At 41.9% G+C, this 14,013-nt stretch overlaps 1 protein-coding gene across 1 annotated transcript; it reads left to right on the top strand.

Moving 5' to 3' along the window:
- The first annotated feature begins 503 nt into the window (after positions 1-503).
- On the top strand, positions 504-3,262 carry pmp22a (peripheral myelin protein 22a). The gene is made up of 5 exons (XM_035181280.2): positions 504-672; positions 1,423-1,519; positions 1,727-1,820; positions 1,921-2,061; positions 2,196-3,262. Exons 2-5 carry the CDS (start codon positions 1,442-1,444, stop codon positions 2,351-2,353), a joined length of 471 nt encoding a protein of 156 aa, XP_035037171.1. The 5' UTR covers positions 504-672; positions 1,423-1,441; the 3' UTR covers positions 2,354-3,262.
- The last annotated feature ends 10,751 nt before the right edge of the window (positions 3,263-14,013 follow it).

Below are 14,013 nucleotides of genomic sequence, written 5' to 3' on the forward strand. Positions count from 1 at the left end.
GTTGATATAGGCAGTCTATATGGAAAGTATTGATTAGTAAGGGATTGCAGGTCTTTTTTAAAACTGTTGTAAAGACACATTTTAAGAAATGTGTGGGCAAAGAATGTCTTGGCCTGAACCGAGATTCTGGGAGTATGAGTACAAATAGAAAATATCTCAGCTATAAAGTTCACTGATAAGACAAAAATTCACTGTAGCACATTTGCAACATGTTCTCATTGGATTTTCACTGTTTAAGTCACGATTGTGTTGAAACAATGAAGGTTTCTCAGGAGTAGATGCAGAGACTCTTCGTCCATATGCCTAAATATTCCAGTTGAGGGGTTTGCACAATAATGCCATGGGATACTCCACACAATCCTGCAGACGTTTACTATAATCCAGATGATAGGCTACCTCGGGAGGGAGGGAAGAAACAGGAAAGAGAAAAAGGGAGGGGGTTTGGACGCGGGCCTCTGGTGACGTGCATTGCCTGCAGGGCGGTTTTTCTCAGGCGGAGAGAGAGAGAGAGAGAGAGAGAGACTGGGGCGTGTGAGCCACATCTGGAATAGTAGCTACAGAGGAAAAAGAGTCGCAGAGACGCAGCAGAAGCTCGGTGATACTTTCCCCCCAAACTCCTCACTTCGCGGTCCTCGCCTTTTCACGGACACAAACCTGGTGCTTTGCCTTTTTGTAAGTTGGATTGGATTGTTTGTTTTTTTTTACACTTTCGCTTTTTCATTTACTTTTTTTTTTCTTCTTCTTGTCTTCTCCTTCCACTCATAACAACAGGACCTCACCCCTGGACTTTAAATCGCCTTTGGATTTACGCACGTGAAGAAAAGTGCATGTCTGTCTTATGTGCTGTTGTTTTACTCGAGTGGTTCACTCGTCCATCGTTTTTAGGGTTTTGAGAGGCATCCCAGATTAACGCTTATAAAAAACGGCGCACGGTTGAGACGCACGCATGGCGGCACTACGCTGGAATGCGTTTTTTTTTTTACGCAGATGGGTTGCGTTTGTTTTCCAGCAGCATGCGTTGATTAGAAGTGACCGAGCCTCTCTTCCTACAGTTGTTTCTCACTTTAAAGCTTTTTTTAAACTTAAAATGCAAACATGCTTTGCTTATATGACTATTTGTATTTAAATATCTTGAGTTTTAACGAGATAGTTCAGTGTTCAGTGAAACCAACTTGAGGATTTAGTTTCTGACTTTAAACCCTGAGCGTTTTCAGGCCATCAGGAAGAAATTAAGAGTTCCTTCTCTCCACGTTTGAATGTAAGAGGATACTTTCACATTGAGGTAAACATTGCGGTTGGGGATGTGGAGCGAGGAGTGAGGATGTGGCGCCACCTCGAGACGAGACTACGCCTTGCAGGGGTTTGGTGGGACGTTTAAATCCGTGAGGGCTGACTTCTTCTTGTCTTCTTTTTTTATTCTAGATCTACTTGAAAACTAAAAATGCTGCTCATCCTGCTCGGAGTGCTCGTCATGCACTTGATCATTCTCGTCCTCCTCATCGTGTCCACGGCAGCCAGTGTAAGTCCCACTTTTATTCTTCATTTCACTCTAAAATGCTGTAAAATGGAGACTGTAAATAGCCCACGATGAGAATGAGTGAGCACACACTTTAGCTGTTTTATTGCAACGACTATTTATTATTATTGCTGGTGGATATTATCTCTCTCAGGCTCATTGTGTGGATGCTGCCATGTATTTAAATGACTGTGTTGTTGTGTTTACCAGGCCTGGTCTGTAGGTGGGGATAATACCTCAGATCTGTGGTACAGCTGCATGACAATCAATGGAGGCTACCACTGCAAGCCGGCCAGCAATGAAGGTTTGTCGGCGTCCCTGAAAATCAAACTGAACCGACAGTACAGCAGTAATGACCGTGTTGAAATTCACGCCCCTGCATCTCCTCTGTTCCATCCTCTCAGACTGGATCCAGGCGGTGCAGGCCCTCATGATCCTGTCCGTGCTCTTCTGCTTCTTTTCCCTCCTCGCGTTCGTCTTCCAGCTCTTCAAACTTGTGAAGGGCGGACGCTTCTTCTTCACCGCCATCTTCCAGATCTTGGCCAGTGAGTATGACTTCATCACACGCTGACCGGTCACACCCTGGAGCAGATGCGGGCGGAGGAGCAGTGAGCTCATCCAATGTTCCCTGCAAATTCCTCCACATTCCCCTCACGCCTTCCTGTCGTCCCCTCCCTAGGTTTGTTTGTGATGTGCGCGGCGATCATCTACACCGTGATGAGTCCCGACGACAGCTCTAGCAGGCAGTTCGGCTACGCCTACGTGCTGGCCTGGGTAGCCTTCCCCCTCTCTCTCATCAGTGGCCTCATTTATATCATCCTGAGGAAGAAAGAATGAGAGCCGGGAGCAGGGGGAGAAAAGCGGAGGGGGTGGTACGGAGACCCCTTCACCACAACACCGCACTGTGCCTACTGCCCACAGACCAGAGACTGACATCCTGACAATACAACAAAAGTGCATGTGTCACTGACAATTGCGAACACAATAAGGAGATATTTATCGCTGCAGGTGATCTCTCTTCACCGCGTTTCAGCTTCCATTATGATTCCATCACAGGCTCCGTGAATTCCAAACAAACACCACAAACGACTCCCATGGCGACGCTGTGTCCTCGTAATGTGTTTTTCAATTTGTCGGTGACATATTGACTTTTGTTGCACGAATCCATCATGTGTGATGACGACGACGAAATCATCCTGCCTTTCTTCAGTACAAAGATGTACATAGTGTCTGTGGTTTTTAGACATATTTATAACAATTTTTACATACATTTTTGTACATATTGTTGTCAAGTTAACATTGTCGTGCTCGTTTTCGTGATGGAGCTTGTGTCTCTTCACAAATCATGCAGCTGTGCCAAAGAGATGTCGCTTCAACTGCCAGACTATCAAGCTTTTTCAAAAATCCTGTTTGTCTGTTTTGAGTTTGCTTTGAACAACGTGCCTTACTTAGAATATCTCTGTTCTTCTTGAAGGAAAAGGAGTAAATCCTCCAAAAAATTTTAAAGTAGTAATAAACACAAGAATTTTTCCCCCTGAATTATCTTTTTACTTGATATGCCAAATAAGAAATGTTTAGAATTTTGTAATCTAATTTTTTTTTTTAAATGGTGCTTTTGTATCTACTATTCTTGAAATGTATAGCCTACTTTGTGTTGCAAGTGTCATGTCCTGTGATTAATTTGCTTTGTACAAAACTGTTTCCTTTTTTTGTCAGTATTCTTCTAAATAAACCTTTTGAAATTAATTCTGCTGGAATTTTTAAATAAGTAAAGTATGTATTTACACATGTAGATTTTTACAATGCGAAATCAGGACCTATTTCTTCTTACTCTGAACTCATACTGGGTGTAGACCAGGACAAGCAAATGACACACAGGAGGGACACTGACCTGTAGGTCACACACGCCTCCTTGTAGTAGCTAAATTGTTCCACATGGTGGAGCTACGACATGCAATACCATATGCATATGGGGAAAACATTCCCAACACCCTGTTATTCAGCTGGGGAAATATTGTGATGTGGTTGAAATACCCGAACAAAACAATCCAAACAATAGTGCATTTTATTAATACTGCAATTTTCACAAACAAGAGTCACAAAGTACTTTACAGGGCAACAAAAAGTTAAACACAGAGTTGTACAGGCTCATACAACAGAAAACACACAGAAAAACAAAACAGTATACAGTATAGTAATTCAGTATTCAGGCATGATGCTGTACTCTTCTCATTCAGTTTAGTGAGATGTTGTAGTGACAGAATTATCTAAAAAAACCAAGTCAATAAAAGCCTTTGAACGTATGATTTCTCTTTTACTTGTTCACAGTGCAATGCAAATGTTTCCAACAACTTCTGAGTAAAACTTCTAATATCTATATACAATTACAATTCATGACTAACTTGAAAATATGAAAAACTGAAAGTACAAAGTGCTCCTAAGCAAAGACACCAGAAAAGAAATTATTATACAAATCAAATGTTGAACGAAGAGACATTTTCTGTCGCTGATATAATTTGGGATTTACAAATACACTGGAGCAACCATGTGCACATGTCGTAGTCCCAGCACAGATGTGAGTTCTTTGCTCTATTTTACAATCACATCATCATTAGACGTCAGGGGGATGAAGATTTGTACAACTATTTATTTTTTCTTACAGTTTTCTATCTGCTCACCTTCAGGTCCATATATTATCCTTCATACAACATAAATCAGAAACTGGTCAGCCAGTCAATGCTCATGGGCATAGAGGAATACTTTGAGGATCCAATTCCTTATTATTCCACTAGGTGGCGATGGCAACACACTTTTCCTGCTTAGACAACTGATAACAGCACAGTGTTTTTTTTTTATTTTTTAAAGCTTTTTAGAAAATAGCTAAAACTATGTAGATTGTTATTTGACACATATGTTATAGAAAACTTCGCTGCTCCTCCCGACCGAGCAGCCGACTCTGTTTCCTGTTTAAAGCACATACAATACTGGGGTAACATGACACTAATCTTCTCATGCTCCCTCTCAGAAGTTGACACCACAGTGGATTATTGAAATAGGATTCTGCCTTTGATCAAAAGAACTTTATAGACTTCACACTTCCCAGCAGAAACAAAGTTTGTGGCTGCAACTGTTCAATATGCACACAACGTTTCACCAAGAGACAACTGCTTAACTATACGACATCCAACCTAACCCAGAATAAACCTGCACGATTCTGTTTATCAGTGATAAAAAATACCAGATATCAGATTTTACATCCTCTGTGTTTGCATGCAAAATCTGACCTGTGTTTGAATGCATTAATAAGAACTGAAAAAATTGAAATTATTATCAGTAAAATGTTTTATCTGCAAACTAACTTATCATAGTGCACATTAAAACCCAGCAGTCTCCTTATGAAACCAAATTAAAATTTTCTAGATTCAAATTTTGAACGAACTAATAATTATCAGTCCCCTTAATTTTTTTAAATCAAAATACATCAATTATTCCCTGAGAAATCAACAAAAATGTTAAAGGATGTGATGATGATATGATAAATAATTCCTGGATCCTCCCCCTGATCTGGATCCGCACCAGCATTTAATGGATTCCTCCCTGACACATTCTGCATCCTTCCGCCAAACGTCATGGAAATCGGTGCTGTAGTTTTTGCATAATCCTGCTGACTAACAGAACAAACGCTGACGAAAACATAACCTCCAAAGCGGAAGTACGAACAGATGGTGAACTTTAACAGTTGAGTTATTGCTGCTTCACTTTAATTTTCTCTCAAAGCTTCCTGTCAGTTCCATGGTGCCCTTACATGACATAAATCACAGCATCTCCAGGCTCATGTAGCCATGAAAGATAAACAGACGCCAAGGTACAAGTACCATTAGTTCACAGGCAACCCGGAGCCATCTCGGCAAACACGTGTATACCGTACGCTCACATGCACCAATCCAGCATGTTTAGAGGCACACACACAAACATGGATCACATCCTGTGCACAACCTATTTGCATTTTGTGCAGCAGCTGAGTTTTCAGCCGCAGGATTAAAATCTCATTCTCAGGTTCAGTGGTTAAAAGAGCTTTTCCTCTCATCAGGCCTAACACAAAAGAGAAAACAGTTAATGCTGCAGTGGTAAAAGTCCCTGGGCATACCGATAACATATTGGGGGTGTCAAGAAAACTCTGGAGGCCTATAATGGCCTCACAGCTCCATTTCAAACGTAGTTAACCTTAAGGGTTATTTATCACTGGGAGGGTCACTGGGGGCCGCTAGTATTTACTGCAGGACATGCTGGATGGGGGAGAGGGGACTGGGAGGAGGCCACCCTCATCTCCATCCACTGGGCACTTCCTTCGCTGGCTGCATACACATGCATCAACACTGTTGATAAGTTGATGAAGATCAGGATTTTTTCACTGACATGTTCGTCTCTCCTCAGCGTGAAACTGCTACGACACAGCAGCTAAAAACATTTAGTGCAGTGATTTCTTGGAGAACACATGAGGATGATTTCCATGAGCCTGTGGTTGGGAATTTTTCTGGAGAGGCAGTAATGGTCGCGAGGCGGCACACACACAATGGGCTGTAGCCAGCTGATGGCTCTGTGAATGGGGCGAGTGAGGACTTCAGAGGGAGCTGCAGCCCTCCTCTCTTCTTTCTCTTTAGATTTGTTGCTTTTTTATGCGGGGTGTCTGTCTCCCGGAACAAACCCCGGAGCCTTCAGATGTGGCTAAATGAGAGAGAAAATGGCCGAGCCCAGTTTATTCAAAGCTGATTTCATCACGCCCATAAATCTCGGAGAAATCAAAGCCCATCTCATGCCCACCCCTCTCCCCGGCCTTTGTCTTGCTAATACACATTAGAGTGTGGCTGGCTGCCCACTTTGACAGCAGCCGGGACAGGATCTGGGCAAAGCTGCAGATGTGGAACCTGGAGGCACCTTTGACCCGTGACTCCTGCCGTTAAATCCTGCCACTAGCATCCTCCTCAGACCCCCGCTATGCGCAGGAATCTCCCAGCACGATTTCCTGCCTAAAACTCCCAGGAGACACGAAAACATACATGAAGAATGGCAATAATAGTTGTTTTTTTTTGCCACTTCATATTGATACATTTTCTGAATCCTACACACGAGTGCTTAAAAGCTTATGGCTGCACATATGTATCCGCACACCCACACACATATACACACAACTATCCTGTTAACACACCAGAACACAAAGGCATTCTCTCCAGATTATGAGCGTGAATAAATCCCACAAACACTACATCACCCATCAACTCATACTTTTTATAGTGTACTTTTACAAAAAAGGGCAGAGCACAGATGTGAAACATTTTCCTACAGCAGTGAGCTGTCAGAAGCAACCAAGCCAGAAGTATTGAAGCTGTATATGCATGTGGACCAGGGAAAACAAAAAATAAAGAAAAGATTTTTTTTCTCGGCGAAGTGGTATGATTACATTTTTTTTTAAAAGGCACCGCAATTTGTATCAACTGATCCCAAGTTTCCCCCGAATAATATGTGATTCAAAACAAGCTCGTGTAACTTGAGACTTAATTAAAACAGTTTGGCGTTAATAATTTATTGCCGGCAGCGGGATTCAACCAGTCATAATCATTGAGCAAGAAGAGCGGTTGTTGCATGGAGGGAAAAAAAAAAATAAATTATTCACTGCTATTTTAATGCACATTTCATCAGGTTCCATAAATATCAGTTTGAACATTTGGTGCCTCAATATGGTGTTTCCCTCCATATCCCCTATGTGCCTTTTCTTCTCTCTCACACACACACACATACACGCACACACACGTTTGTACAGCTATCTTAGTGAGGACGCTCATTGGCATTATGCATTCCCCTGCCCCTTACCCTAACCCTAACCATCCAAACTAAATGCCTAACCCTAACCCTTAACCTAACCTAAACCTAATTCTAACCCTAAAACCAAGTCTTAACCCCCAAACAATCCATTAAAGGGGGGCCACAAAATGAGGTCCTCACTTTACCAAAATGTCCTCACTCCGTAGGTTGTAGACTCAAACTGGTCCTCACAAAGATAGGTGTACAAGAGCACACACACACACACACACATCTCATATGCACGGTGAAGACACTCAAACACTTGTGTGGCCACTAGCCAGCAACAAAGACCTTCTAATCCAGTGCCGGTGGCTAACAAGGGTTTCTATACTGGTGTGATGAGGCTACTGAGGCAAACATTTTTCCTTTAATTATACAACAGTGAGTCGGAGAATGTCTTGCCGCGCTTCTCTGGTGTTTCAGGCCCGAGCAGAGCCTCCGCCAAATTAGAGAGCGGTGTGACAGTGCCGGGATGCATCACTGTGGGGAAACACGGAGCCGCGGTTGCACGGCTGCTGATCCATTTATGGGCTTCAAACAGGCTTTCCCACATTTTGAGATGGCGATGGAAATATGCAGATAATTTGAGAGAGCCTGTGAGAACTTGCAGGATAATTACACATAAAGTGGCAGAAAAATGATTTGAAAACATGGTTGAGGTTCTGTCTCCACACGTGAATGAAGTTTCAATCTCAATCAAAAAGGAAGATATCAAACGTATTTGCGGATATGAAAATGACACGAGTGTCTTATTAGACACAAGGAAACTGGTCAGAGTACAGAAAGAAATCAGAATCAATCATTTCATATAAATTCAACCAAAACTGATTAAACACTTTTCAATTTAATTCCAAATATCACACAGTTCAAACAATGGCATCTTGTGAATATTTACAAAATAATGTTTTGGAACCTTTGTTAATTTTCCCTGACATAGACACATACATTCATATCCATCCAATTGCCTCGTCCGCGATATCTACTGGCAGATCAAATGAAGGATGGCGGTCGTGGCCTAATCGGGGGGGGGTCAAATTGAGGTAGCAGTGTTATTTCAACCTCCCTGACCCTGGCCAGTGGCCCCCGGTCTCCTCGGTGGACGGGGAGTTGAAACTAGCCAAGCTGGAAGTGTTTGGAGTGGGTGTCTTTGTTTGTCTTCCCGGCCTGGATGCCCCTCACCAGTGACTGATGATCAGAGGCTCCGCTGCCTGCTGGAGTCTGGAATAAGGAAAGCTAGAATTACACCTTCAGCAAACACTCCGCTCACAGAAGTTTAAAAAAAGAAAGGTGGATGAGATTGATGCCCGCACCCGATCTAAGTTTCACAGGGCTACAGGTACAGGTATGCAGGTACCAGACATTTGCTCAAAGAGAAGTGACTTCGTGGCGACGCTAACTGGTCGCGTCCTCAGCAGTGAAATCCAACAAATCACTTGCATCCTCTGCCTGGGTGCCTGGACTTGTTTGTCATCACCTGAAAAATTGGCTGAGATTTAAAATACATTGCTGCAAGAAAACAGTAAAAGAAAATGTGCTTGTTGTTGCTATTGCTGCAAATGAATTTGTTGCCATATCCACCCACAGCGTTAAGACCACCCCATGAGCTATGAGCTCTGTTCCTGTCTATTCCAGCTGCTTCTTTGTGTTCGTATCCACTCTTAAAGAAGAAAGTTTATCTTATCTTTTGCCGAATCTTATCTTATTATTTCACTCTCCTTTTGACCTAAATACAACTTTATTGCTTATGGCATCCACAGTGGCAAAGAGATTACTTCCTAACTGCAAATTCAAGTCTGGGAATGTATGAGTAAGAATTCCCAATTAGGGCTTTAAAGAGTGTTGATGTGATAGAAACTGAACAATGTAAGCAGCGTGAGGGCCAGAAATGCTGTTTAAAGCCAACTGCGTAAACACCAGGGAACTCAAATCTAAATCTTGTTATTCCATCGTTAACCCTGTCACTGACAATGTTTAGACAAAAAAGGTGGAGTGAAGAGAGAGAAATCTCTGCTTAGGGTATAGATCCCAGGTTCAGACGGGGTTAATAGGTCCCCCAAACGTCTGCGTAGTGCAAATATTGACGGTGACTCTGTCGTCTCATCTGATGGACCTGCTCCATGTCTGATTGCTCCTCTGGTCACATTACCTCAAGACTCAAGAGGCCAGAGAGCAGCTCTGTGATCGCTTTACTTTTACCCTGAGCAAATCCAGACCAGTCTCGATATACTAAGACCTGCGTCGCTAATGATTACCCTGACTGCCCACAGCACAGATAGGAGTATTAGAAGAGAGTGAGGCGAGACTCAGATCTGCTCTGTACAATATAAAAACAATGTGGACGCCTATCAAGCTACTTTGATTTCAATGAGAAATTTGTAACGCTATCTTCCACAATTAAATATTTTCAATATATAATTATATTACCATGTCTTAGGAGGGATATTATTTAATCATCTGAATCATTCAGGTCATTTTATTACTGGCGAACACGTCTAATTTTAAACAGTTGAGTGAGTTAACATGAAATATTAGAGCTAAACAATGATATCTGCGACTGTATTGTGTAACTCAATCAGTCTCAAATTTCACTTGACAATTAAAATGTGTGTCTGTGGAGTAAATTGAAAGTTGAGGAAGTTACTGTTCCACCACTCATCTGAAGCTCTGCGGAAACATGATTCTCCCCCGGAAAAGCATTTTTCCTGCTTCCTCGGAACACAACACTTTTTTTTATTATGATGCGACTCTGTCAAAATAACAGTTAAGTGAGACAAGCCATGTTAATTCGGATGTGCCTGCAAGTGCCTCTTGTCCAATTCCTCGTTGATGGTGTCAGGCAGGGAAACTGCCCCAGGCCCACACGGGGCTGTGAACCCTGTAAATGTGTTTTGGAAAAGTCTGAACTGGTGAGTGAATTGCAGTTGAGCAAGAAAACACTTAAGACACTTCTCCCAAAACACAGGCGCACCCTCTGCACAGCTGGCATTAACCTCATCTGCCTGGTACACCGCTGGCTACTCACACATACTAACTTCCTTGTTTATCAAAAATACGGAAATAGAGGGGACCAAAATGATATGGATCGAATGTGTATTATCTCAAATATACTGTAAACAAAACCGCGCTAAGCTCGAGTGATCATTTTTCGAAGGTGTAGAATCGCGGATCCTTCTTGTGTCTTTTGAAGCCTCAAGTGGCATCAGCTAACAATGGCGATCATTAGCCGTATCATGACGAGCATCTACTAATGAGCCAGTTAACCTCTCAACCTGCAGACCCAGGCTCCGATTGGCCAGTGAAGTCAAGCGTGGGGCCTTGTGTCTCCTCCATCACATCGGATTCCTGCAGACAATCATCTATGACTGCGTTTAGGTCAAACATATATATACTTCCATGCATGGCACAAACGAGAACATAGAATTTCAATAAAGAAGTGAGTGGTGTGATTAAAAATGGTCTGATAAAGATCTTCACCTACATTTCTACTTTGTACTTGTTGAGCTTACAACGTGATTGAAGCATTTTCTTCAGATGCCTGTAAACCCGAGTGGAGAAAACTTAATAAACTGTAATAGTTTCCTCCTCACATGGGAGCAGATATTGACGTCTGCAAAAATCATGCTGCATTAGAAGGAAGCCTTACCTGCATACTTTCTATTGATTCATCCAATAAATATATGTAGGGTGCATGCCTCCGCAATCACCTTGTATTCAATCAAGCTGCACCAAATTTAATTTAATTTAAATATGCCTGAATTTTTTTAGCAATATGATTTATTCCCCCCAAAAAGCCTTGTCTCTCAATGTTGAAGAAAGTGATAAAAAAATCCTGAATCAGCACTCTGATCCAGAATCAGTTTCGTGGTAATCTGTTCAGTAGTTTTTGTGTTATCCTGCTCACTAACAAACAAACAAACACGAAAACATAGATGGATTTTTTTTAAACCTGTATGCATTCATGAATTTGCCAACTTTGGATAAAATAGGAGCTGAAGATGAAAACAATGTGACGTGCAGGCGGAAACAGCTCCAGTGAGCATGTGCACTGCGACGACACTTTTCCATCTGTGCTTGACAAGGTGTCAAGGAGCCTTTTGATAACTCCAAAGTTCACACCGTGTTCGTTTTGTCAAGTTCACCCCTCTCCCTCCCTCCCTCCTTCCCTTCCCCACAGCCCTCCTCCACTTTGACATACGACCAGCGGTGGAACAAAAAAAAAAAACGTTGACACTGAACTTCTGGGTCATGAAAAGCAGGATTCATGGGAGGAAGCACTGGGTTATCCTAGGGTAAGAGTTGTTGTTATTTTATGTCGCTGTAAAGACCGGGTTGAAGAACAGCGGTCAAGTACTGACTTGACACGGCAACCAAACGCTGCACTTCCTCCCGGAGAAGCACAATAGCTGGTTAGTGCAGTTAAAAAGTCACCACGGGTCATTTTACACATCTCTTTTAAATGGATTTCACAACAGGAGAGATTACAAGACAAGATTCATTTGAAAATATGAGGCGACATTACATTGCACATTACAGTGCAGCAAAACATACTGTATTGATGAGGGCAGTCATTTTTCAACTTAATCAGAAAACGTATTCAGAAAAGTCCATTGATTCCCGATGTGAGGTACAAGGGCTAAACAAGGACACACATTCATATCCTTGCAAATTATTCACATTGACACAACAAGCATCATAAATCTGCCCATAAAACTCTGAAAACAACAATTAGAGCTTTAAATCTTCTCTTTCTTTTCACCATTTTTTAATATGAGATGAAAACTGACTCATTGATCCACTTTTAAACCTCCCAGCTATACACAAGTAGAGAGCCATGTGCTGGCTGGACAATAGCCTGACAAAAACATACATGTCCAACATTAGTGGCTTCACGGCTCAGCCAGATGGCTGCACCACAGCAGCCTCATGTAAAGCCGGCGAGGGTTCACAGGTCCCGTTCAACCGCTGCTGCAGATAAGTGGCGTGTGGAGCAAACCAGCTCCGATGGCTGTGGCTCACCGACGTCTGTTTGATCTCGCTGTGGCCCGCTGGAAAACACTGTCAGGCAGGATGCAGCTTATGAACTTCAGTGGGACAGTCAAAGACACACGGGGACGTGGATGTAAAGAAATGTCCTCCTCACTGACAAATACTAGATGTTGTTTTAAGAATCTTACTTGAGGTGAAGCTACTGAATCATCATTTATTTCTTCATTAATGCAGGAAAAAAAACACAATTCCAAACTATTATTCCAAGTACCAAAAGTTCCAAAACTTTTGTTTTATTTGATGTGCCATGATAATATCTTAATCTTTAAAGAATATATTTAAGCTGAAGAAGAAATAAATATGTATTGTTGAAATGAAATACATTGTAAAAAAGGTTATTTCACAGAAGTAATCAATTATTTTACTATATTTTTGTGTAAACGACAGAAAAGTACATAAATTACTTTTGTGAAAAATACTAACCATGAAATAAAAGTTGTAATCTGTAAATTGATATAACATTTAAGTTTGAATTATTATTACACATTGCGCTCTATGTAAAAATGCAACAAGAAATTACACATATTACTCAGTGTTTTTATTTTTATTTTTTTGATCTACCAGTTTTCTTTGCTATAATTTGACAGTAAATGTTTGGCAAGATGTTTTAAACTGTTTGTTTGTTTGTTTTTTTTACAGTGATGGGCCATTATTTCTCATAGGAAATCATGTAAAATAATTCCCATGGATTCCTAATTCGAACCCCATAAAACTTCTGTCATGATGAACAATGCGAACCCCGGGCTGTGACCGAACTCCGAACGCCGCTGGAATAACCAGAGAGAAGCAGAGACGAGGGCAGTGCAGCCGTGTCAGCTATTGTGGTGCCTTCCGTTTAAATTAAGAAACTGATGGTGTGCACTTGCTTCCTGTCTTTAGAAGCTTTCTGAAAGATTAATTGCTTCAGACCAGGCATTTAAAATGTGGGTCTGATATTGAGCTGTATTTAAGTCTGTTCATTATTTTCCAGAGCAGGAGGAAGAGGAGGAGGAGGAGGAGAGAGGGAGCAAGAGAAAAGAGAGGGGAGAAAGAGAGACAGCCCTTTGAAAGGAGCCCGTGAACCCTCAGAGCTACAATCATTCTGGGTGGAAGTCGAGTTCTTGATGAGCTAAAAGTGATTTTTCAAAGTTCCTGGGGCACGGAGACGTCTTTAAATCTGGCAGCTCTTTGATTCTGGGGTTCGCCGTGATTTGTCTCTGATTAATGTGGAATCTGGTCCTTTCATTCATGTGGATACAGCCACTCTGTTAATACACACACACACACACACACACACACATACGCATGCACTCGTACGCCGACACACAGCTGACTGCAGCCCAGTGCTGCAGGGGAACGCAGCCTGTTTTCCTCTGGTTTAACTTGTTTGGAGAACAAGGAAAAGGAAACGTCACCCTCAAGGCAAAACGTAAGAGGGCAAAAAAATGAGGAAAGAATTTGCAAAATAAGGAACTAGTGATTGCTGGATAGAGACTTTACTGGATAGTTTGTTAGAGCTCGCAGTTCAAGTCAGGTCATGGTAAACGGACAATGCATCGGGTGGAATAACAGAACAGAATGTATGATTTTATTTTCTGTTTGAAACCTTTTTC

The sequence above is a fragment of the Hippoglossus stenolepis genome, chromosome 16, assembly GCF_022539355.2.
Source record: "Hippoglossus stenolepis isolate QCI-W04-F060 chromosome 16, HSTE1.2, whole genome shotgun sequence".
Taxonomy (NCBI): Eukaryota; Metazoa; Chordata; class Actinopteri; order Pleuronectiformes; family Pleuronectidae; genus Hippoglossus; species Hippoglossus stenolepis.

What these genes read in the sequence shown, in the direction of transcription:
- pmp22a (XM_035181280.2), top strand. Translation starts at nt 1,442, where the DNA reads ATGCTGCTCATCCTGCTCGGAGTGCTCGTCATGCACTTGATCATTCTC. An exon ending in CAAGCCGGCCAGCAATGAAG is followed by an intron (nt 1,821 to 1,920) that starts GTTTGTCGGCGT and finishes CCATCCTCTCAG; the next exon opens with ACTGGATCCAGGCGGTGCAG. An exon ending in CATCTTCCAGATCTTGGCCA is followed by an intron (nt 2,062 to 2,195) that starts GTGAGTATGACT and finishes TCCCCTCCCTAG; the next exon opens with GTTTGTTTGTGATGTGCGCG.